Raw genomic sequence first — 23,464 nt, forward strand, 5'->3', positions numbered from 1 at the left:
ACATGAAATATTCTCAGTATTCTATAATTCCTCTGAAGAATTTTGAAATGATGCAATTTTACTTACATGATAACCTTCAAATATTACTGCAAGCCTGTTCTGGATTATGTTGATGAACATGTTCTAACAGGGTACTCTTACATGATTTCTCTTAAGATTGGCCTGTAATTGTTTTACATTGATTTGAAAAAAAAAAAAAAAGAGGTGGATTTAAATGACCATTTGCCCCAGATAAAGGGCCAGTAATGGTAGGGTTCATTGTAAAAATAAAGGTTTAATAAAAAGAAGTGGTGAGAGATTTGAACCATCACATGACATACAGTATTAAAATCATGTTTTATCTTAAAATAATCCATTCTGGAGCAAAGATTTAAATATTTACTGAAATTCTTCAAGTTCAAGAAAACACCTTTCACATTACAATTTGAAACTTACTTATTTTATACTTTTGTTCCCATTTATTTTGCAAGTGTTTTGGTTTATAGAGGTATATGGGCTTAAGCATAAGAATTTTCTGTCTAGATTTATGTTTAGAATACTGTAATTTTTGTTGGTTTAAAGTAATATCAGGATAAAATAATTGAACTCAAAACTAGGGGTGCATAAAAGTTATTTATGTGTGGAAACACTGCTCTAGGATATTTCTATTACATTTCTGAATGTATCATATTGTGCTCTTAAATATTTAGCCAATATTTAAAATTGGTTTGCATTCCATGGCCATGCATCATCTGTTAAATTTGCTGTGAGGCTAGAGAAGGTCTGGAAAGTATTAAAAACTCATCATGGATGATCATGAGTTGACTGTATTTAATATCACTGTAGACAAAAATAGCTTTATTGAACTATTCAAATATGGTAATGTCAAATTTGGTGGTTTTTCTCCCCTCCCTGATCTATGTTGTCTTAAAAAAAAATCCATACATAGAGTACACATTATACAAAGCTTGGTTTCAGCTACCACTTATAAGTCAGTGACTCCAGATCTTTATTTCCAGACCATTTGCTCATTTGAATTCCAGATGCACACTTCCAGTGCTCTACTAGATATTTCCATCTGAGTGTTGAACAAGTATTTCAAGCTCATTCAACCCCATACTTGTGCTCTTGATCTGAATCAATGGTGTTAGTTCCACTCACACTCAAAACTCTGAAGTCATCTTCTGCTTCTTTCTTTCCTTCATCCTCTCATCAATGGTCAGTAAGTCCTGCAATTCTTTGTACCCCTGCCATTGTCTTAGTTCAATAGCCACCTACCTAGATTCCCCACTACCAGTTCCCTTCCATGTCAATTTAGTTCAAAATTGGAAGGAAATATCACAGAATTTCCAGTTGACTTGCTTCTACCTTGTATGAGCTGGCCTAGTTTCATTTCCTGAGACTTCTGCCTTACCAGGCTTGAATTTATTGAAGGCAAAGCCTCTGTCTCATTCGTCTTTGCGTGCCAGTGTTTAACAAAATTCCAAGCATGTAAGTGGTGTGTGCTACATGTTGCTGAATGTTGACAGTGCTAGTGAGCAGCTAAGAGCACAGGTTTTGGAATCAGATAGATCTAGATTAAATTTCTGCCTCCTCTGACACTTACTTAGTTGCTAAGTGACCCTGGGCAAATTAACTCTAAGACAGTGATTCTCCACTCTGGTTGCACATTGGGATTATACAAGGAATCTATTAAAATGGTTCAGGTCCTCTCCTCAGCCCAATTAAATCAGAATACATGGAGGATGAGGCTCAGACACAAGAAATTTCAATAGAGGGGCGCCTGGGTGGCTCAGTGGGTTAAAGCCTCTGCCTTCGGCTCAGGTCATGATCCCAGGGTCCTGGGATCGAGCCCTGCATTGGGCTCTCTGCTCAGCGGGGAGCCTGCTTCCCTCTCTCTCTGTCTGCCTCTCTGCCTACTTGTGATCTCTGTCTGTCAAATAAATAAATAAAATCTTAAAAAAAAAAAAAGAAATTTCGATAGATCCTTGGGCAATCCTAATATGCAGCCAAGATTGGGTATCACAGCTCTCGGTCTTAATTCCTCATCTACTACATAATATCTATTTTAAAGGGGTTTTTGAGCAGGTGAAATTAAATTAAATTTAGTGCAGTGTCTGACACACTGATTGAGAATGCGCTCAATCATGATATTAATACACAATCTCAATGTGTGACCTCTTCCTTCTCAATTGCTACCCCCCAGCGATTCTACCTTCTTTTGAATTCCTGGAATATACCAACATTTTTCAGCTTCAAATAAATACTTAAACTAAAATAAATGCCTCTGTAGGCTAAAATTTCCCATAAGGATTTTCTTGAAAGCGAATTCTCGTGTTTGAAAAAGACGGCTTAGGGGAGACATAAGCTGGACGAATAGAACTCATACTTACAGAAAGCCTTAATGTCAGGACATTTTTGAGGTTGTTGTCTCTTTTGTAGGTGCTCTTCTCTTTTCCTTTTAAAATTCTTCACCCATTCATATAATCTGCCCAAATCTTATTTTACCGCTTCCTCTCCCTCTGCCTGTTTCCCCTGCTTGTGCTCTCTCCCGCTCTCCCTCTTTCAAATAAATAAATAAAATCTTTAAAAAAGAGAGACATATATGAGCTATAGGAAACATTAGAGAAAACAAGAAAGAGCATATAAATACTTGCCTAGATATATTTTGTTGCAGATTTAATTTAGCCTTTAATTTTGAGAAATAAGTGTACTGCTACAAAGGTTAGAAATATAAAAATCCATCTTACTGTTAACCACTCAAAGGAAGGGGGGGGAAAGGTATTTCACTGACACTTTTATGGGAGGCTCTTAAACAATTATGGTATTCCTAAATTTCACCTAAAACTTTCCTCAAGACCACTATAACCTGATCACATTCATACATAGTACACCTCCCAACAAAGGGGGGTTATAAGATTCTCTATTTTCTCTACTTTGCTATCGACCTCCAAAGCTCTTCCTAGCAAAACATCTGTCCTCAAACTGTGCTACCTGGTCGAACTTGGGGAACCATTATTAATAAAGACCTTATGAAGTGGTGTGGGATGGACATGAGCGAAATATCAGTTACGCTTTTATGATTTAGTAGGGGACGGGAAAACGTAAAGAGTAAAGCCCAGCGAAAGCGCAGATACTGAGAGTCAGCGTCCCTGGCGGGAGATCTGGGCGGCCTGCGCTCCAGAGCCCTCAATTCCTCCTGGAGTAGAGGCACACGCGGAGCGTCACGCCTCCCAGAGAGTGTGCGTGTGTCAGTGCGCGATTCTCTCACACCGCCCACTGGGCCTGGCCACTCGTCACAACCCAAGATTGCCCGGTTAGCAAGCAACAACTGACCTAACCACCTCCCACTCTCTAAACAGTCCACGCCTACAAGCCGGGGCTGATTTCAGGCAAACCGGAAGCTCCTTTGCCCCGTCTCGCCGGCTCAACAAGGAGCGCGGGTACTAACCGGAAGTTCCTCTGCCCCGATCGTCAGAGCGCCTCCTCGTGGACTGCACAGGCGCAGTGGGGCTTCGGCGGAGTTGTGGGAGGGGAGGAGGAAGAGGTGGAGGGGGGCGGGAGCCGGTCCCAGAAGATGGCGGAGGCGGGGGTGAGTTGGGGGTCCCCCTGCGAAGCTTGGGAGCTATGGTGCTGAAGGAAGAGGTCTGAAGAGGGGGATGGCCTTTGGGAAGAGGAACCGCTTGTGTTTTTGCAGGCTAGGAACCCTGCTGGCAGATGCGGTTAGCCAGGACCACAGATGGGGCCTGAAGGGCAAGGGCTCCCGCTTACCTGGTGCAGGGTCTGCGAGGTCCGGAGGCGGACAGCGGGGTCGGGCGGAGGTCATAGGAGAGGCCGAGGCTTCCCGGACAGTGGAAGAGTGACCGAGCGGAAAGAAGACTGGAGGACGGCGGGAAGGGCGACCCTGGAGATTTGATGAAGCTGGAGGTCGGCGAGCTGTCAACCATAGAGCTGTCAGGATTTGGGAGGCTTGTAGCCAGGGAGACTCAGGTTGGGGAGGTGGATGGATCCAAAAGCGTAGCTTTTGTAGTAAGTTTGGAATCCGCAAAAAGGTATGTTGATATTAGGTTGAGGAGTGGGACTTTGGCATTTTGGATTGGAATTGGACACCTTTGGAGAATATGTGTGGGTCAGTCCAAAGGGAACACTTGCCGGGACCTAGAAATCAGTTGGTGATAGTTACTGGGATTTGGGGGTTGCTCAGTGGGGATTGGCAATCTGGAAAAGCATAGCGATGTGGATGATAGGGGACGGGGAGGAGGGTGGGGGAAGTGTGCTAAAACAAGTGATCATAACCCATGCCCTGTTAGTGTTGGAAAAAAGTTATAAAAGTATGGGGTAAGCTTGATAGTCTAGGAAAATATGGAAAATATATCATGAAGGGCTTCCTGTTTTGTAGGATTAATGAGGAGATGCTTTAAGAAGGAATGCGTAGACTTGAGCCCTGGGCCACCGGAGCTGGCCCATCCCGGTGTTGCAATGGAGCAGAGGATTGTAAGGGAAGGCAGCCAAACAGTGGCTAGATTGTGTTTTCCAACTTTGGGGCTTATCCCTGGTTGCCTACCACCTAGTGAAAATGAAGGGATGCCTAACTAATAGGGTCTCCAGGCAAAAAAATATTAGCCTGTTTTCCATTTTCATTCTTTCACTGCACATTATGTTGACTAGTGTGATTTGTTGTAGTTGTCAGTACATATCTGATACAAAGTGACCAAGCAGTGAATCATGTACATTTGGGAAAGAGGTTGATTCTTTTTAAACTGACAACTGTTGCTTTTTCAAATGGTCCGCTGCAAAGGAAAGGAGAAAATGCAGTTGAGTAATTTAGAGACACATTTTCATTGTTAACAAAAAATTATTCAAATGATAGAGTAACCTTTTTAGTGAATGAGATTTGACATTTAAAAGTAGTAATGGGATGTGAATGCTGCTTGTTTAATGGTTTCTGTGTTTGGGTTTTAATGTAGAAAGGAAAGATAAGTGGCATTGTCTTCAAGACAAACATATTTGTCTTTCTAGGAGTTTTAGTGTGCATAGTCTATGATTCACATTTGTGTGCTTCTATTTTTCATTGATGTGTGTTTTTCCTGATGTTTATGCTTATTCTGTTTTGAGAATACCATTATAATTAAGAGAGCATCTAATGAAAGATGTGAGGTAGTAATTTAGTTTTATTATTTATAGCTTATCTGACCTCAACACCTGAAGAGATAGGGTTCTATGAGGAAGGAAATATACTTCTGTGACTGTTAATCATTGGAGGATGAATGATCTTGTGTGATTTGAGAGGGTGTTGGAATTGATAAAATACAACCGGTTCTTAAGGTTACTAGAAAATTTTGTGTTTGTTTTCAAATGCCTGTTGCCTGAAAGTTGTTTCAGTGGAAGACATGAACTTTGATTTTCATTCCAAAAGTCTGGAATCACTTACCACTTTTTTTTTTTTTAAAGGAATAATATCACCCATTAACAGGCGGTCCTATAGCTGGCCTAATTATTTTTCCATTTTTGATGATTTGTTATTGACCTGTCTAAACTATTTTTCTCTTTGTTTAGTAATGTACTTTATAGAAGTTATAGGTCAGGGCTCAAGGAAGAATAAGGACTTCTTATATGCAGTGGGAGATTTTTCTTTGTCAATTTTTGAAAAAAAAACATTATTTTTGTATTAACATTAGTTGATCAATATGACTTTAAAAAAGCTGCCACTTGTGTGACTCGTGAATTGTTTTTGTATGGTGTTTGTAGTTGGGACAGTGTGGTGAAATGTGAAGGAACTCTAGAAGGAACCACAGAGTGTTGGGGATGTGGGGGAGAATGCCAGTCCTGGTGCTACCTGATAACAGTGTTATCATCTCAGGAAGTTACTTAACTTACTCTGTTTTGTAAAAATGGGGATTAAAAACACTTACCTCACTACCAGGATTATCATTGAAGATCTGTTGAGGTATTGTTCTCGCTAAATAATATCTTTATACCAAAGACTTTTTCCCTAATCAACAAGTTATTTCTTGAGTAATCTAAATTTTTCAAATATAGATTTTTTTTAAATTTTGGAGAAGAATCAAATTTATCATTGATATAAGAGTAATGTTTAAAGGTATAGGTACATTTTATTTTAAGAAAAAAAAATATCAATACTTAATCAGAAAACCAAACTTTACAATAAACAGATTAAGGGCATACTTAATCCCAAGAGCTTTCATTTAAATAACCCACTTCCCTGTTCTGTTACTATAAACAGCATACTTTTTTAAGGAACTGAACTGTTGTTGCATAGTAGGGATGGGGGAGTAGGGAGTGAGTGGTCTTGTGGAATTTCTTATCTAGTAAAATGATAAAACTGTTAGATCACTGGTTAACTTCTTTTGGATTATGGACTTTTTAAGTACTTGGTATAAACTGTGCAACTGTCCAGGAAAATGCAGATATATACAACTTTTTTGTTTTGTTTTGCATCAGGCTCAAGTACCCCCTGGAACAGATGATCTCTCGGTTCTCTTCTCTTTCTTAAATTTTAGGATACTGTGATTCTAAAGCATTCTCTTATTTTTGTCTCTAGTAATTATATGCTGCTATTATATTATTATATAGTCATAAAAATCAGCCTTTTGGATTTTTAAAATATTATCTTTAAAAAGAGAACTCATTCAAATAAACAATCACCAAAACAACATTGTGTTACTTTTAAAGAAAACTTTTGGGGTGAAGTAGGAAACTATAAACAAGAACTGCTAGGAAAGGTTGAATAAAGAGCTGTTGTAGAATAACATAAACAAACAACTTAGAAAGTCTCTAGCTTGAGGAAATAGTCTGTGGCAATCTGTGACCCTGAGTGGGAGGACATTGCCTATCTGGTGGTGTTTGGAAATATTGTAGAAACATTTTTGGTTGTCTCAAATGGGTGAGGGGGCACACACTGGCATTTAGTGGGCACGAGCCAGGGACGTTAAGTGTTTTGCAATGCCTAGGGCAGTTTCACTCAGCAAGGAATTGTCCTGCCAAAAATGCCATTGCCCTCTGACAAACACTGGTGATTGTGAGCTGGGGCCTGGCACAACTGGAAAAAACTTTTTAAGCTGAAGTTATTAAGCTCTTACAGAAACATAATTTCAACACACCATATCCTTTGCCATTAATTCCTGCTTGAAAAAAATCACAGACATAAAAGAAGGATTTACTAGAGGAATTGGGGCTACTTAAAATGTATGTATACTTTTTGTTCTCAAGTAGCCATTTTAACAGCAGAAGTTGGGGCACCTCGCTGTGTCTACTGGAAGTCTGGGAAGTGAAGGGTCTTAGGCAGTATGGTGGCATAAGAGTCTGTAAATTGGCCATATGATATTTTTTTTCTTTAAAATACCTTTTTACACCTTGACCTAGTAATTTTGAAGAAAATTTCAAAGCATTTTTGCATTTACTGTCATGATCTCTGTGATATTATATGGTTGCCTACTTACATTGAGGATATACTACAGTTGAGTTCGATTTTCCATGTCTGCCATCTTTTCAGTAACCAAATCCCTTTCCACAAATCCATGTGCCAAAAAAGAAGTCTGAGGAGTTAGGCCGGAATAGGACTCAGGTTTAGAGGGAAGAGGATGGGTTTTGGACTCAGACCTAAGGTAAAATTCCAGTACTGTTACTGTGTGTCATGTGATGATAAGCAAGTTGCTAAATCTCTTTGACTTTGATTTCATTTGTAAAATGAGGATGATAATACTTACCTTTGGATGATTTTGAAGATTAGGGCTAACTGTATGTCCAGGGAGCTGTATCAATAGCTGTATCAATTATTATGGTGATAATGAAAAGTTCTGTAGCAACTGAACACCTGGCATGCTCATTTGCTGGATTGCACAGCAAGGAAGAGTCTGCAGGACCAGATCAGGAAGAGATGGGTTCTAGATGTTTTCAGTTGGTGTGTAGAATATATTTGTCCATGAATCAGCCGTAAGATGTACTGTTTTCTGTAGTCCTCTAAGCTGCAGAGCTCAGTCATGCTATAGACTAAGTTAGGTTTGTGAGGACTAGCTTGAAGACAGACATCCCACTGTGAGTGTTGGGCACAGAGCTTTGGATGTGACAGAGGTTCAGTAAAACAAAACAAAACAAAACAAACAAACAAAAAAACCCAGTCTGTTGTCTGTGTTTAGCACATGGAACTGATTGGCTGTCACATGGCTTACTAGTACTCACAAATGTTCTCATTTTCATACAGATTATTTCTAAAGTCAGCACCCCTGTCCCCAACCCTCAGTTTACACATGGGTTTTGTGTTCACAGAAAGTATCAGAAGTTCTTTGTCTTAACCAGATGCACACTAGAGACCACTTTCCCTGGCTTTTAGGAGTCATGTGGCCAAAACTCCTTATGGTCTGGGCATGAGGTTACTCTTCATTTTCTTAGCTTCCTTTCTTCTGCCTCCTAGCGCAACTCTTTCACAGTAGCTTTGTGGTTGCAACAGAGGGCTGGCTGGGTCCAGGCAGGGGTGAGACACAGCTGTGGCCCTGCAGAGAGAAGGTCTGCTTTCTGTGCTTGGTTTATGTATAGGTAAGTGGGCGGCAGTCTGTGTTTTCTAAGATGCTTTTGTGCAAAAATCAAATATACAGCCTGTAAACATGAAAACAGTGCGTTCCTCTGTGGAGGTCATCCTTATGAGCAAGTCACATTTTATTGTGAGCGGTACAGAATTTTCAGTTAGAATATGTTGATTTTCTGTATAAATTCTTTTTTTTTTTAATAAAGCATAAAGATTTTTACCTAAATCTGCAGGCCCATCTGTTCTGGGTTGGAGATTTAGGTAGAAGAAACAGAAACCTGGATTGTAATCTTCCAGATTCTGGTGGAACTATCTCAGGTAACCTGCTCTGCATTTCTCTGAAGCAGAACAAGCTGTTTTTATTATTATCCTAACCTTTGAGCTTCGCAGGTCACTTATTCTGTCTTAGTAAATATGAGTATAACACTTTTTTATTATACGATGCCTATAAGAATGCTTTTTAAACCACTACTTATTCAGTAAATACTAATTTAAATAAATACGTAAGCTTGTCATTTCATTATTTGTACTTTGAAATTAATTAGTATTGAAATCAGAAAAATTGTATGATCATTTATTAGATAAACATTGATTTCTTCTTATCTCTTGCAGGATTTCTGGTAGGTCCTCTTTTAGGATAAGATGCTGTAACTGTTGAAACGCCAGTCTGCACTGATTCAGAGACAGTTGGCTTTTCAGCTGGGAAGCCTTTTTCTCCCCACCTTGCTGGTTTACTGAACTGATGAAACCATGGCAGAAGGAGAGACAGAATCACGTGGGCCCAAAAAGCGCGGCCCCTACATTTCATCTGTCACTAGCAGGAGTGTGAACTTGATGATTCGTGGAGTGGTACTATTTTTTATTGGAGTATTTCTTGCCTTAGTGTTAAATTTACTTCAGATTCAGAGAAATGTGACGCTCTTTCCACCTGATGTGATCGCCAGCATCTTTTCTTCAGCGTGGTGGGTACCGCCGTGCTGTGGCACAGCCTCAGGTATGTGTAGGCTGCTTCTGTAATGCTTAGAAAAAAAGGAGGCCGCATGCGTGTGGATGTTGTCTGGGCAGTACTTGTTTTTCAGCTATGATTTCAATGCGGGACAGTGGACCTGTTTTAAATGAGCAGTTTGATGCGTTGAGGCAAATTCACACAGTGGTGTTACCAATCACCACAGTCCTGCTGTAGTACATTTCCATGACCCACAGATTCTCTTGTGCTCTCTTGCTGTCCATTCCCCAACCCCAGCCTCAGGCTTCCACTGATCTTTCTGTTTCTGTCCCTAGGTTATTTTTACCTGTTCCCCCATGTAATATAAATGGAATCACAGTGTAGATACTCTTGTGTCTGATTTCTGTCTGACCTATGAACTTTAACATTTTAATCTTAAAAGAATCTTACTTCCCTTTGGGATGAGGCTCTTAACTTCTTAATTTTGTCTTTTCTTCAACCCACCTCATATTAATCTTTTTTTTTTTAATAATTTTTTAAAAAAGATTTTATTTATTTATTTGACAGAGATCACAAGTAGGCAGAGAGAGGGGGAAAGCAGGCTCCCTGCTGAGCAGAGAGTCTGATGTGGGGCTCGATCCCAGGACCCTGAAATCATTACCTGAGCCAAAGGCAGAGGCTTCACCCACTGAGCCACCCAGGCACCCCAATTCTTACTCTGAGTTATTTTGGTGATCATTGACACTCTGGTTTTAAGGCTTAGACCTTTGTGTGTTATGGCCTTGTTTTTGAAGTAGATGACAACTTGAGAGATGGAGTAGTGTTATGCAAGTTTAAAGCTTCATGTTATTTTTTAGATTTTTGTACCTGTTTTTTTTCTTGGTATCTTGTTTTCTGATATGGTTTAAGGATAATGAATACTTAAAGAGATTAATAAGGTGGATTTTCTTTGCTTAAAGTCATTATCCTATTTCAGTAGTTATTTTAGATCTTTTTTGGTGGACAGTGTGTAAGGGATAAAGTGGAGCATTTCAGAAAGCCTACTTCATGCAGAGCTTCCATAATGGATGCTCTTTAGCTTTTTCTACTGACTGAGACCAATAGATTAATAACATTTTATAAAAGAAAGTAATAGAAGGAAGCCATCATTGTGTGGTAGAAGAAAAATCTGATTGAGGGAGAAAATTGCTTTTTGTAATGTCCATTTGGTGACTCATACTTAAAATACACCAATACCTTGCAGTTTAATGCAGATCCTTTTGACTTCCATCCTTGAGCTGGAGGTTGAAGGGGAGGAGTTAGGTGTGAGATGTTTTAGAATGACTTGTGGAATCTACTGGACAGTTGCATGGATGGAGAGGCATGTTGCGGTAAGGTTTCAGTGTGGTTTACGTGTCAGTGTCTATATCACAATATTCACATTAAAAGTTTATAAAGGCAGTGATTTGTAATTTCCCCAGGGTTATTACATTTTCTGAGACACTAAACAAACTCATCCAAATAGAATAGAAAGCATAAATTATATTTTATCATTCTCTGCTGTGTCTACTAGTCCTCATGTATTTTCTTTTATTTCATCTAAACTAAAAAGAGAAAAATTAAGTTTTCCCATCGTCTTTTTCTTTTCTTTTTTTTTTTTAAGGTTTTATTTATTTATTTGACAGAGATCACAAGTAGGCAGAGAGGCAGGTAGAGAGAGAGGGGGAAGCAGGTTCCCTGCTGAGCAGAGAGCCCGATGCAGGGCTCAATCCCAGAACCCTGGGATCATGACCTGAGCTGAAGGCAGAGGCTTTAATCCACTGAGCCACCCAGGTGCCCCACCCATCGTCTTTTTCTAATTTATTTTCTTGCCTAATTTTTCACTCTGACCACCCGCCAATGGTATAGTTGCTATCTGGCTACCAGTTGAAGCTTATTGGGATTTGGAAGAACATGTCTTTTCAGAATAGACAAAGGACGGTCAAGGGAGGGAAACTGTTACTTACTGACTGCCTCCTGATGTGCTAGGCACATCCCTTAACCCCAGGGATCTGTAGGGCAACTTTGGGAGTGAGATTTTGGCATTGTGCCTACTTTGGGGAATGAGGAACCTGAGAGGAAGAGAGGATGTCATTGAGCCCAGGGTCTCAGAGCTGGTGAATGGTGCAGCTGGGTCCAGCGTTCCAGGCTGGAGGAGGGGAAAGAGGAAGCTACTCACACTTCCCCTCGACTCAGGGTGAGCTTGCGGACAAAGTGCCAGGCTTCGGTGGAACCTGCTGTTGTGTTTTGGACTTTTGTGGCTGGGGCAGGAGAACAGGTTTCTTTGTACTAGCAGGTTTCTTTGTACCACGGTTAAAGAGAGGACCGGGGATTGCGTCTGTCCCTGTGACATGGGCACTTTTGCCACAAACTCATATTTAGGAGGGACAATTCCAAATGTTAATGCCACATTTCAGTTACTTTGTCCCTGCTTTCCTTCCTTTTCCCAGCCACTAGGTTTGTCACACAAACCTAACTTCATACTTCCCCACTTAGGGGATTTACGTTTACATACTTCCCCACTTAGGGGATTTACGCTTAAGTGTTTCTCCTGAAAGCAGTGCATTCCATGAGGTATGTGGTACATGGAGGTACAGAGGCATTTGGAAATCTAGATTCCGGTTAACTCTGCTACTGATTTTATTGGGTGAGTCATGGCATTTAGTAGATGAGAGTGAAGATACCAGATTTGTGAACGTTACTGAAGGTAGAAAATGGATTCTTGCACCTCCTGCCCCCAATTTTGGGGAAAATGTCAAGGAAATAAGAAGTCAATGATATAAGAAACACAGTGTGTACATGTTTACGTGTGTTTGAAGTATATATATGTTTTTGTGTACATGTGCTGGTATGCATTTTCAAAAATCTCTAGGCTCTTACCATCTTAAGTCAGAAAAACTGATAATTGTCCTTTGTTTTTCCTGTCCAACTAATATTCATAGACAGAGCAGCTAGCTACCTTCTGGAGATTCTCCAGAATCACCACTTTCTTCATGCAAACAGAAGGGTCCCTAGCTATCTACTATCTCTTCCCCTATAGCACCTACTGCTGGAAAATTTGTTAGCGGTGCTTCTGGAGGGACACCCAGTAGAGAACTCTGGTATATTTCCTTTGATTTCATTTTCTTTTTCTTAATTCTCTATTTTTAATTTAATAATGGCTGGTGTTTCAAGTTGATTAACTTCTCAATATGTGCAGCGCATTAGAATCAGAGTTAGAAACCCCTTGAACGTTATGGGGGCCTGCAAAGGAATCTTTCTGAGGAAAGAATAGAGGAGAAAGATAACTATCATTGTGTGGGTAAAATAACTAGGGAAATTGATTTGAAAATTGCAAGTAACCAAATTATATTCATACCTGTGAAGCTAATATCTAACAAAGGAAAAACGGATCTTTTCAGTTTAACCCAGCAGTCATTTAACCAGTTCCTGGAGAGCCCTGCAAGTTTCCTCCTGCTCTCACATCTCCAGCTTTCCAAGTTTCCATGTTTCCTCTGTCTCTTGGTCCAGACCCTCCACTGCTCTGATGGGAATTTTCAGTTTTTCTTTTTCTGCTTCTAATTTTTCACTCTGACCACCCGCCAATCCCTTCTCTCCATCATGTGTGGTACACTTGGCACTGTAAGAGTGAGCAGCCTTCTGTTTGCTACAAATGCAGTGGCATTATTTCTTGATTCCCCAGTGTCTGTAGGGTAGTCTCTATGATACGACCCTTGCCAACTTTGTCTTCTTCAGAGTCTTCCTGAAGCTCCCTTTTAGCCTAAAGCTTACAATTTTCAGGTGACAGTGGGTATTTTCATTGTCCATACTTTTCCCCAGACTTTTCCTTTGAATTAGAAAGGTCTTTCCATACCAGTGACGTGCTGCACTCGGCTCCTCCCTCAGGGTCCACATTTTCTGTGAAGCTTTCCCAACACTCCAGCACCCTGCCTCCCCTCAGCACATGCCAGAAGAAGACTGGGCCCCCACTAGGCCCTGTCAGTGCCACTCCTAACATATTACTGTATTGCATTGTTTCTGTGCTCACTTTGGGACTGGGATCACGTCTTACTCTTTTTTTCTTTTTAAATCCCTGGCAAATAGCAAGAACTGGATACATTATGGGAATTTAAGTTTTAATGAATGAAACATTGTGTATCTTGTCGTAGTTTTCCATGAAAGTCTATCTCCTTCAGTGGCTTCGTTTTTTCCCGCCCCTTCTTGAAAAACATTTGATTTAACTGTTCCTCTTAGTGCATCACTGAATTAAACACATTACCCCGAATATGTGATGACTTAATATTGATGTTTTGCAAACTTCTTCTGCTTTTGGCTTGGTACGCTGTAACAGGTTGCTGGGAAGTAAATCTATCCCAAGAGATGTTATTTTGCATCAGAGAGCCCTCCAGTTAATCAGGACAGTGTTTGCATATAATGTTATACAGGCATGATTTTAACAATCTCTTGTTAAAATAAAAAAAGTCAGAAGGAAGAGAAAAGAAGCCCAGACATCCTTCTGCTGAACTCTCAAACAGTGGAGTCTCACTGTGCTGTAGACACTGCCATCAGACTCTGCCATGCCTTTATTTAAAGGGAAGGAAGAAGACATTTAATGGAAAGTGACAAGCTTCTCGAATTCTTCTTCTCAGTGAGCAACCAAGAACCATGCATACTCAATGGATTTGATTTTTATTGGCAAATCCCAAGGTTGGCAGCGTGGCAGTTTAAATTCCTTTTTGTGTTTTTGCTTTCTCTCCTCAGTTGTCTCTCACTTGTGAGTCTGACATCACATGCATACAAATCTAGTCAATTTTACTTATTTATATCTTTGCACACACGTCAGTATTCTCTATGTGATAATTCTTTACCTATGGCATCAGCTGCTGAGGAAAATTGACTTGGAATGCCTGATCTTAGTTGATTTTAGTCAGCAACAGGCAAAAGGAGGAGAGAGAGGGAGAGAGAGAGTGAGGAATGACATGAGCTGTTAGTTTCATGACCCCTTGAGAGGGGGGAAAAAAAAAAGAGGTAATACTCATTTAGATGTATTTCAACTGTTAGGCATGCTTGTTGCCATTTTAATTTTGTAGGAATTTGGAAATGCTGTCAGTTAATCTCCCAGGATTTTAGAGTCAAGCCTTTTAAATAGGAATATGATATGAAAGTTTTAAATTTACTAATAGTTGTGGGAGGTCCACATTGCTAAAATTTGTTGTTAATCTCTTGATGTCTGTGAACCATCTCTACTCAGCAAAAGCCTAATTCAGAAGAGCACTTTCAGATTTGTGGATTAGAGCACACATACGCCATTGCAGCTGCTCACCCCCAGATGGAGGGGTGACTGTGTGGCCTCTTTTTAATACTGCTCCATTGGTCTGCTAGCCTGTGATTTTTGATATTAATTGATTTTTCTTTTTCCTTAAAGATTGAATGTGTCTTTTATAAGATCTAGTCAATACCAGGCCAGGCAGGGGGGTTCCTGATCCTCAGGCACTCAAGATTTTGGTACAGTAATTTCAAGATACATCATAGGTAGCACTGGACATCAGTTGTGTCTTTATTACTTGATGGCAACATGACCACTCTATTTTTAGGGAAACTAGCAAGTCAAGGCTGCTTAGCTGTTTCCCATTAAATTTAATTTGTAGAAGTGCATTTTCCTTATAACTTGTTGAAGAATGTTTTGGTTCATTAAGGTCTTTTTTTAGTGACTAACTTTACATTTAAAATCTCTTCCCATAAATGAATACAATGTTGTTATTTGACAAGTACTTTAGTTAAAAATTGGGCATGAATATTTGGAGTATCAATCATAGACATTTTGTATACAGTTTTTCATAATTATATGGTTAACCTTTAAGATGTTCTTTCCAGAACTAAGAAATGTACTAAAATGACTTCTCACTTTTAAGAAGGAATTTAAATTTTAGCCGAAAATGTACAGTTCTTATAGAGAACTCTAGAGGGGAATGTCAGGACACAGCCCTGGGTGCAGGAGACAAGCCGGAGGCACTAGAGTAATCTGTAGACCAGGACATCCGTAGCCATCGGAACAAACACTATGTGTGGGGTGACCTTATTGTACGCATTTATGCTTCCAGCTTCTCTTTGGACAGTTTGTGTGGCATTTTATAATATGCTTCATGGTTATGTACTTCAGAGAGAACATTGCTTAGCTGCCAGCTGGTCTGATGTTTTCAGATCTCAGAGATAGGAGTAGTAGAGAAAAAGCATGCAGCATCTAGTGCAAACTGCTAAATCATGACTCATACAGTGAAATAGTGCTCTGCCAATTATAATTTGGAATACTGTTATAATCACTTACAGTGCTTTCTGCAGTGGTGTTAACTTTTTTTTTTTTTTTTAATTTTCCCCCCTTTGGGGAGGTAAGTTTAAAAATATCAGTGATTGATGTTAAGCAACTTGGAGAGCTTTTGAAATAATCTTTCAAATGCTTGTGGGGGTTGTAGTGACTCTTTTAGCTTAAGTTTTGCCAGCATAGCATTGGAGATGACTTAATTTTTTTCTCCTTCTTTCCACAGCTGTGATTGGGTTATTATACCCCTGCATTGACAGGCATCTAGGAGAACCACATAAATTTAAAAGAGAGTGGTCCAGTGTGATGCGGTGCGTAGCCGTCTTTGTTGGTATAAATCATGCCAGCGCTGTATCCTTTCCGCTGTAATGAAATGCATAATCACAAAACAGTTCCAACAAACCAAAGGTTAAACAGTCCCTTGCAACTTCACCATTGTCAAGTTGTGATATGTCCCCTTTGTCATAAAAATAACATGTGCTATGTTGTTGAAATATCACGGTAGCAGCCATGCAGTTACTGGTTTGGGTATGGCCTTTTATTTAAACCCCCATGTTTCAGGACCACTGAACAACTTGGCACATTTAAACATTTTGCGGGTTCTTCTTGAACTAAGTTACATAATTCTGTGTAGTTTTGCTAACTCTTTGATTGGAACAGATACATTTTCAAAGGATTTCTTCCCTCTCTCTTTTCATTTAAGACTTGCCAGTGAGGACATGTGGTGGCTTCAGGATGCTGGCTGTTTTTTGATTTGTTTTTAACCTACGGAATCTAATTTTTTCCAAGAAAAGCCTCATCCACTGGTTTTAGTCAATGCCAGCAAACCACATAAATGTTCTTAAAGGTGTCGTAAGTGGAAATGTTCAGCTTAGACACTGGCCAAAAATAACATTTGTCCCTAAGGTACATATATTTAAAGTGTGATCATTTATGGATTCTGACATTTTATTTCGTGATTAATGAGTGTTTTTTTTGAGAATCCCAGCTGGAAAGGTAAAGTAGCCTCTATTTCCCTTCTTCCCCGTCTTTTCCCTGATACCACAGAAAAAAAAAAGTCCACCCCAGAATAAAAGTTTTTGCTCTTGTAAGACTTTCATCCTGTCATCCTCCCTACTGCCTTTCCTCTTCTCTCCCACCCCTGACTTTCCTTTGTAGAAGAGAGCCTGGGACTGGCTAGTGCAATCTTCCTTCTTCTAGAAGATGTGGCTTAGAGAGTGGAAAAGCAGGAGCTTTGGTGCTGGGAAGAGCATGCAGTGCAGGTCAGGCTGCCTAGGGTTCCCTCATGTGGCTCTGCACTGGGCTCGCGGCTGGTGGTTAGCTGGAGAGAGGGTGGGGCACATGGTGGATGGATTCCTGTGTCTTTCATAGGAAATATTGAGCTGTTTTGGAGAAGCTTGAGGCGGGTAACAAGGGCAAGAGGCAAGGTCCTTCCTTCGGCAAACACATTTGCCTTTCTTTCTCTAGTTGTGCTAGCCCTTGGGGATTTGTAAATTTGGAAGCCCCTCAGTGGTGGTTACTAGTTTGGTTTTCCATTTCCATTTGTATTAAAGAATTTCCCAACAAGTTTAGCTTGGAGGAATCTTTGAGATTCAGGATTTTATAACAGACAAATCTAGTGGTGGGGAGGGCTTAAAAAGATAGACTCATAAAATATTGTATCTAGAGGAAAACTTAGAAATCACCCAGTTACACATTTTCTTTATAGAGATAACAAGATAAATGAAAGCTAAGAGTTAGGTACTTTGCCAAGGTGCTTGTCCTGCAAGGCTGGGACAGAGGTGAGATCAGACCACAGAGATCCTGGCTTGAGTCTAGAAAGGGCTCCTTCCCTCATTCAGGAGCCCCCTCAGCATGTAAATTCCCCTCCCAACTGGTGGATTAGACCATTCTATCCCAGATGTTTCAGGTGTTTTTAAATAGAGAAATTTAGATAGTCTTTTCTGGAATTTAAAAACCTTTCTATATCTAAATTTAAGTTCTTTGCTTTGGTCATTCTTTTCTTTCTCTGTCAATGAACTACTTGAACATAGTGATTTCTTTTTTACTGTTCTGTCCACCATTGAAGCAAAATCCAAAATGTCTGCAAAATTTATCACATAGACTTAATAATATTAGGTCCCTTAGACCAGAGAAAATCCCATGGTACTATTTTTCAGGTAGAAGTATTTTACCTATTTACCCTAGAAACCTTATTTTCCTTTGACCCTTAATAAAGTTTGTTTAGTTATCAAAGATAGAACTCAATGAATATCAAATTCCACTCTTTATAAGAATGTTTATTGCATAGAAAAATCAGAGCATATAACCTTTCCTTTGGAGTGTTAGGTATAATGCCTGCAAAAGAGTTAAGAAAAGCTTTTGCAGAAAGCATACCATAAACTGTAGGGTTTTTGTTTTGTTTTGTTTTGTTTTGTTTTGTTTTTGGTAAATCAACCTAATCAGGAAATGACCTTAAGGGAATGGCCAAAGACAGCCCTCAGATGCTAAGAAGTACTTGAAGCGGGTGTTGGAGATACCAGCCTGTATAGTAGGGGCGGGGGTGGGTGGTAAGTACAGGATGTTAAAGGAAGTGGGAAGTAGTTTTATATGCATTTTTTGAACATGTCTTCTCTTCTCTGTAGTAGCAGCATGGCCAGTTAGTTTGGTGAGCTATCTAGCCCCCCCTGGGGAGCCGGATATAGAGCCAAGATGTGGCCTTTGGGACATAGATAATGCCCTTTTAATGATACTTGAAATTAATTCCTTTAGTGTAATCCTCTAGCAAAGAAATGAGAAAATTGAATTTGTACAGCTTCGTTTTGCCCAGAGATTTTGGAGTAGAAAAGGGCCGCACATTCGTGAATAGATGCTTAAGTAAGTGACGGAAATAAAATATCATTTGAGCAAACTGTCCTATACCAGAAAGTCTCAGGCACCAAAATAGCTTGGCAGGTTGCAAGATAATGTTCACTTCAAGGCTTTATCCTCAACAAATTAAAACTAGAACAGTTGACATAATAGAAAGGGATACTGTGTCCTTGGTCCTCTTGTTTCTGAACTGCATTATTATAAAATGTGTCTGTCAGTAAATCATATAAAGAATGTGGTACCCTGTTAAATAGCTGTCAACTCTTCTATTTTCAAGTTCTTGTATGATTCACAAGTAATTCCGAACTTGTTTGAGAAGTAATACTGGTTTCTTTTTTAGCAAAAGTGTGTTCTTTTAGCAATACTTGTGTTCCGAGACTTCCGGTTACATTTTGAGCAAAGAAAGCATTTCTCATGTAATGGGTCTGATCTTATAATTGTGAATGTAGACAGAAGGCTTTTTTGGGGTGGGTTGTGGGGGGAACTACAAGTAGGTGGGATCTGGTAATGAAATATCATGCTCTCTGTGTATCTTTAGTAAATATCGCAGACAGTTTTAATCTCACCCGGTGTCCTGCATTGTATGGAAAGATTGAACTCACTCTAGAATAAACAATCAGTTCCTGTCTCAGCAGTAACATCTTATTTTAGAAAAATGAACAGGTGGTATTATTTGGTGACAAGTTTTAAGAAGATGACTCTTTAACACTGATCTCAGAAAGTGGATTTTGATAACAACATACAGTTGTCTCTCACACTGGCTGCACTCTCCATTGGACTATGGTGGACGTTTGATAGATCTAGAAGTGGTTTTGGCCTTGGAGTAGGAATTGCTTTCTTGGCAACCTTGGTCACTCAACTGCTAGTCTATAATGGTGTTTATCAGTAAGTATTCTTTTTGGTGCTTGTTTGCTAAAAGAAATAAACAATTGATTTCAGAATTGAGATTTTAAAATTGGGTTAGCCACTTTAATGTACAGAGTAACTTATTTCCATTGTAATTTTCTTTATATGTATCATTGTACTTCCTCGTTGGGTTGTTAAAAACATTTCTGTTATTCTAGATATACATCTCCAGATTTTCTCTATGTTCGTTCTTGGTTACCATGTATATTTTTTGCTGGAGGCATAACGATGGGAAACATTGGTCGACAACTGGCAATGGTAAGCTGATGCTTATTATTTCATCCATTATTGAGTTGTAAAACAAGTTTTCTCCAAGCCAAGCATACTGAGAGTCAAAGGAACCCCTGGATAGGAAAGCTAAAAGGTGTTACGGATAAGGTGATAGGATTTAACCTCTAATTTTTTTTTAACTAGTCTATAGTCTATCACAGAGAGACAATTTTAAAAGTGAAAAGCAGCCTTACTACTAACTATGTTGCTTCAATAGATATAGATTAGGACTATCTCTGGCAAATCAAGGTGTTTGAACATTTTAGTTAATACGAAAAAGGAGGCTGTTGGTCATGCCTGTCGTGGATGGGAGGAGTCAGGGAGCTGCATTTGGAGGCCAGAGCAGTTTCATGGATAAGTGCTATCTGTATCATTGTAGCCGGCTAGGAGAACTGAGTGGCTTAGGTGGCTGTCTTTTTGATAGTCTGGCGATCCAATTATCTTAAGCCCATTAGTTTCCTTTATCTTGAATTGTGGGTGAACATTTGTAGCTGTACTTCTAAAATACTGTCTTGACCAGAAGATTTTGCTAATGTAATAGTCTTCTCCCCCTTGATATTATAAAGTGATTTGAAAAAAAATATTACCTGAATTCACTGTATCAGTCCTGCTCTTAAGTTCATGACCTTTCCTTTGCTGATTCGCCTTACCAAGCACTCAGAGAAACCCGTTTGCCTCCCTTCGTGTTACAGGATTGATCTGAATCATACTGGTATCATTTACGTGTGATGCAGAAACCTTGTCTTTTGCCTGCATTTGCTGTGTCTCTTTCACTTCTTGACTGTGAGCTTTTTCCCATCACATTTGTCATTTGCTTCTAATCCTTGCATAACTCTCAGATTCTTTGACAAAGTGGGCATATGTTAATAAAGTATTAATTTCTAGTCTGTATGGAAATTGCTATTCGGAATACACCTTAATCTGTTAACCTTTTAATTTTTACAGTATGAATGTAAAGTTATCGCAGAAAAATCTCATCAGGAATGAAGAAGGCAAAAATGTATCTTCTATACAGAAAAACAGGATGAAAAGGGCACGTAAATGATCACTATATCAACAAAGCTTTGGACTGTAAAATTGCCAGGATGCAGTTTTTCCCTTGATGGTGTATATATTTGTGTGTATGTGTGTGTGTGTATGTGTGTGTATAGATATATACGTATATACACACACGCATACACACACTTCCACACATATACATGCACATACGCATGTATTACTGCAATCTGTGATTGCTTCATCTGTAAATCAGTTACAAACCTTGATGTATTTGACAAATAACTATAAAATATATATGCACTACATTAAACAGCGTGTTCATTAATAGATGAAATTTTTTAATTAATTTTTTAAACATACCATATATTGTATCACAATGTTGATGTGCCAAAATATTCTGTTATTGTCATGCAGAGTATAAGAATGCTTGAACAGTTTATAAACTTAGTGAAATAAAATAAGAGGAAAGCCAAAAAAAAAGAGAAAGAAAAAGAAAAGGGGAAAGCTGGTATATTCTCTTCTGCTTATGTTGTGCCTCTTCATTTTTCTAATGGCAGCAGTATGAGCTATGGGTGCCCTGACGGGTGGCTAGTTTCTATTTTAATGTCGTCTCAGAGAGCGTGGGTGTTTTAATTGATAATGAAAATGAACTTCCATAGAACATTTTAAAACCTGCATTACTGGCGAGCACCCAAAAAGGAATTCTGCTGGAGGTAAAAGTGATGAGCAGGAGAGGGTTATCAGCGTTAAATTGTTTTAAGTCTAAGTCTGCAAGGCTATATGTAATTAAAAGAAGGCACCACTGGGAAATTTAGCTAGAATAAATATGTTATAGAAATACCAAAATGACCTTTTGCAGTGCCACAAAGTGTGAAATGATGTTGTCATTTGCAGTACAGTAACTCATTGCTTTTGCACATGGAACACCCAAGAAACCCTAAACAGATCAAAATGAAGTTTCTAATTCTCTTGGGTTCTGTAATCTGTTGGGTTCTGTGAAGCAAACCACATTAGCCCGGCTGGGTCACGTGACTGACGGTCAGTAGAATGCCATCTGGGGAATGGATGAGCACCTCACTTTTTATATATTCATATGTCCATGAGTGAACAGTTCAAGCCTGTTCCAGAATGTCCTGAGATGGCATATACCGTGCATGCTAAAGATTTCGATAGCAGTTTTGTGCATATCTTTCCAACAACGGGAACCATTTAATTTAAACATATTTTTAGTTAACTTTTTCCTCAGTTTTTATTTTTGAAATTGATGACAATTGTCTGATACACAAGGGTGGAACTTTCTCCTTACTTTGGGTTTGTGTGTGTGTCTGTGTTGTGTGTGTGTGTGTGTGTGTGTGATTGAGTGAGAGAGAATGTACATGTAGAAATGTATGTGCATGTGCCCATGCTCTCGTAATGTGTCAACTAGATACTGTTTAATTTTGGGGTTTAAAACCATTGCTGTCAGACTGAGATCTCATATGCCAAACTTTAATCTGCTTTTACATTTTATGGCTGAAAGTATGAAGATCCCCAAAGGATTTCATATTGAATATATGTATACAATCTTAACGATAGTGGTGGTAAACATACTACTATAATTTATTATTCTATCTTCCAGATAATGTTATTCATTTAGAACAAATAAGGTATATTTTTAGAATCAACTTTGTAAGCACTATAAATCTTTAATAAGTTATAAGGTCTATGATGTGTTTACTTCGAAAATTGCTGTTAAAAGCAAGATGTATTAAATACATAATTATCATCTTGGTTAAGAGTCATTTTTTTCTTCCTCGTGCTAAATCTTAGAATCTAATACTGAGAATTAATTTAATAAAATTAACATGTATGATTGAATTTGCTAAGAAATAATGAAAGGAAACCAAGTCTAATATTACAGGAATTGAATGGTTATCACTTGGGAATTCTCAAGATTATTTTCAGATCATCTAGAAAACAAGATATTAGTGGCAAAAATAAAATTGTTTTGATATTTTGATAAGCATGTAAATATATTACATCCAGTTTTTTGCAGTGAAAGAAAGTAGACATCTTTCAACATTGCTACATTGGCAGCACTTCCTTTTATTAAAGTTCTGGAAAGCAAACACTTGAAAACTGAAACTTAATTCTACAAAAGCACAGGAAAACAGGAAAAATTAACTATCCAGAATCCTGCTAATACTTTTGTTATAAAATTTATTTGTTTGCACTGAGCCATTTTACTTTGATCAAGGCTGTGGGTGGAACCTCTTAGTGGCACATACATTCACACGTCTTGTATTTTCTAGGTGGAATCCGGACTTGGTCATTATTAAATAGTTCTCTAATTTTCTTGGCTCACTTGCCCACACAGTGAAGTACAGCTAACCCTTGAACAACAGGTGCTGACCCCTGCACAGTCCAAGGTCTGCATACAACTTTTGACTCCCCCAAAACTTAACTACTTGTAGCCTTACTGATAACATATTTTGCGTATGTATTGTATGTTGTATTCTTATAATAAAGATGGAGAAAAGAAAGTGTTCTTAAGAAAATCATAAGGAAGAGAAAATACATTTACAGTACTGTACCACATTTATCGAAAAAAAATCCACATATAAGTGGACCTGTGTGGTTCATACCCAGGTTGTTCAAGGGTCAACTGTGTGTTGTTTGT

At 38.9% G+C, this 23,464-nt stretch overlaps 1 protein-coding gene across 4 annotated transcripts; it reads left to right on the top strand.

Annotated features, from left to right (window-relative positions):
* Nucleotides 1–3,497: 3,497 nt before the first annotated feature.
* Nucleotides 3,498–22,913, top strand: INSIG2 (insulin induced gene 2). Of its 4 annotated transcripts, none has more exons than XM_032840866.1 (6): nucleotides 3,498–3,571; nucleotides 9,134–9,515; nucleotides 16,007–16,131; nucleotides 19,349–19,515; nucleotides 19,695–19,794; nucleotides 20,752–22,913. In XM_032840866.1, the coding sequence occupies exons 2-6, from the start codon at nucleotides 9,272–9,274 to the stop codon at nucleotides 20,791–20,793; spliced, it is 678 nt and encodes a 225-aa protein (XP_032696757.1). In that variant the 5' UTR covers nucleotides 3,498–3,571; nucleotides 9,134–9,271; the 3' UTR covers nucleotides 20,794–22,913. The 4 variants fall into 4 exon arrangements, with proteins under 4 accessions (XP_032696757.1, XP_032696759.1, XP_032696758.1 ...); XM_032840868.1 differs by lacking the exon at nucleotides 3,498–3,571 and adding an exon at nucleotides 3,643–3,906; XM_032840867.1 differs by lacking the exon at nucleotides 3,498–3,571 and adding an exon at nucleotides 3,934–4,031.
* The last annotated feature ends 551 nt before the right edge of the window (nucleotides 22,914–23,464 follow it).

Source organism: Lontra canadensis, unplaced genomic scaffold (assembly GCF_010015895.1).
Source record: "Lontra canadensis isolate GAN:19392208 unplaced genomic scaffold, GSC_riverotter_1.0 scaffold117, whole genome shotgun sequence".
NCBI lineage: Eukaryota > Metazoa > Chordata > Mammalia > Carnivora > Mustelidae > Lontra > Lontra canadensis.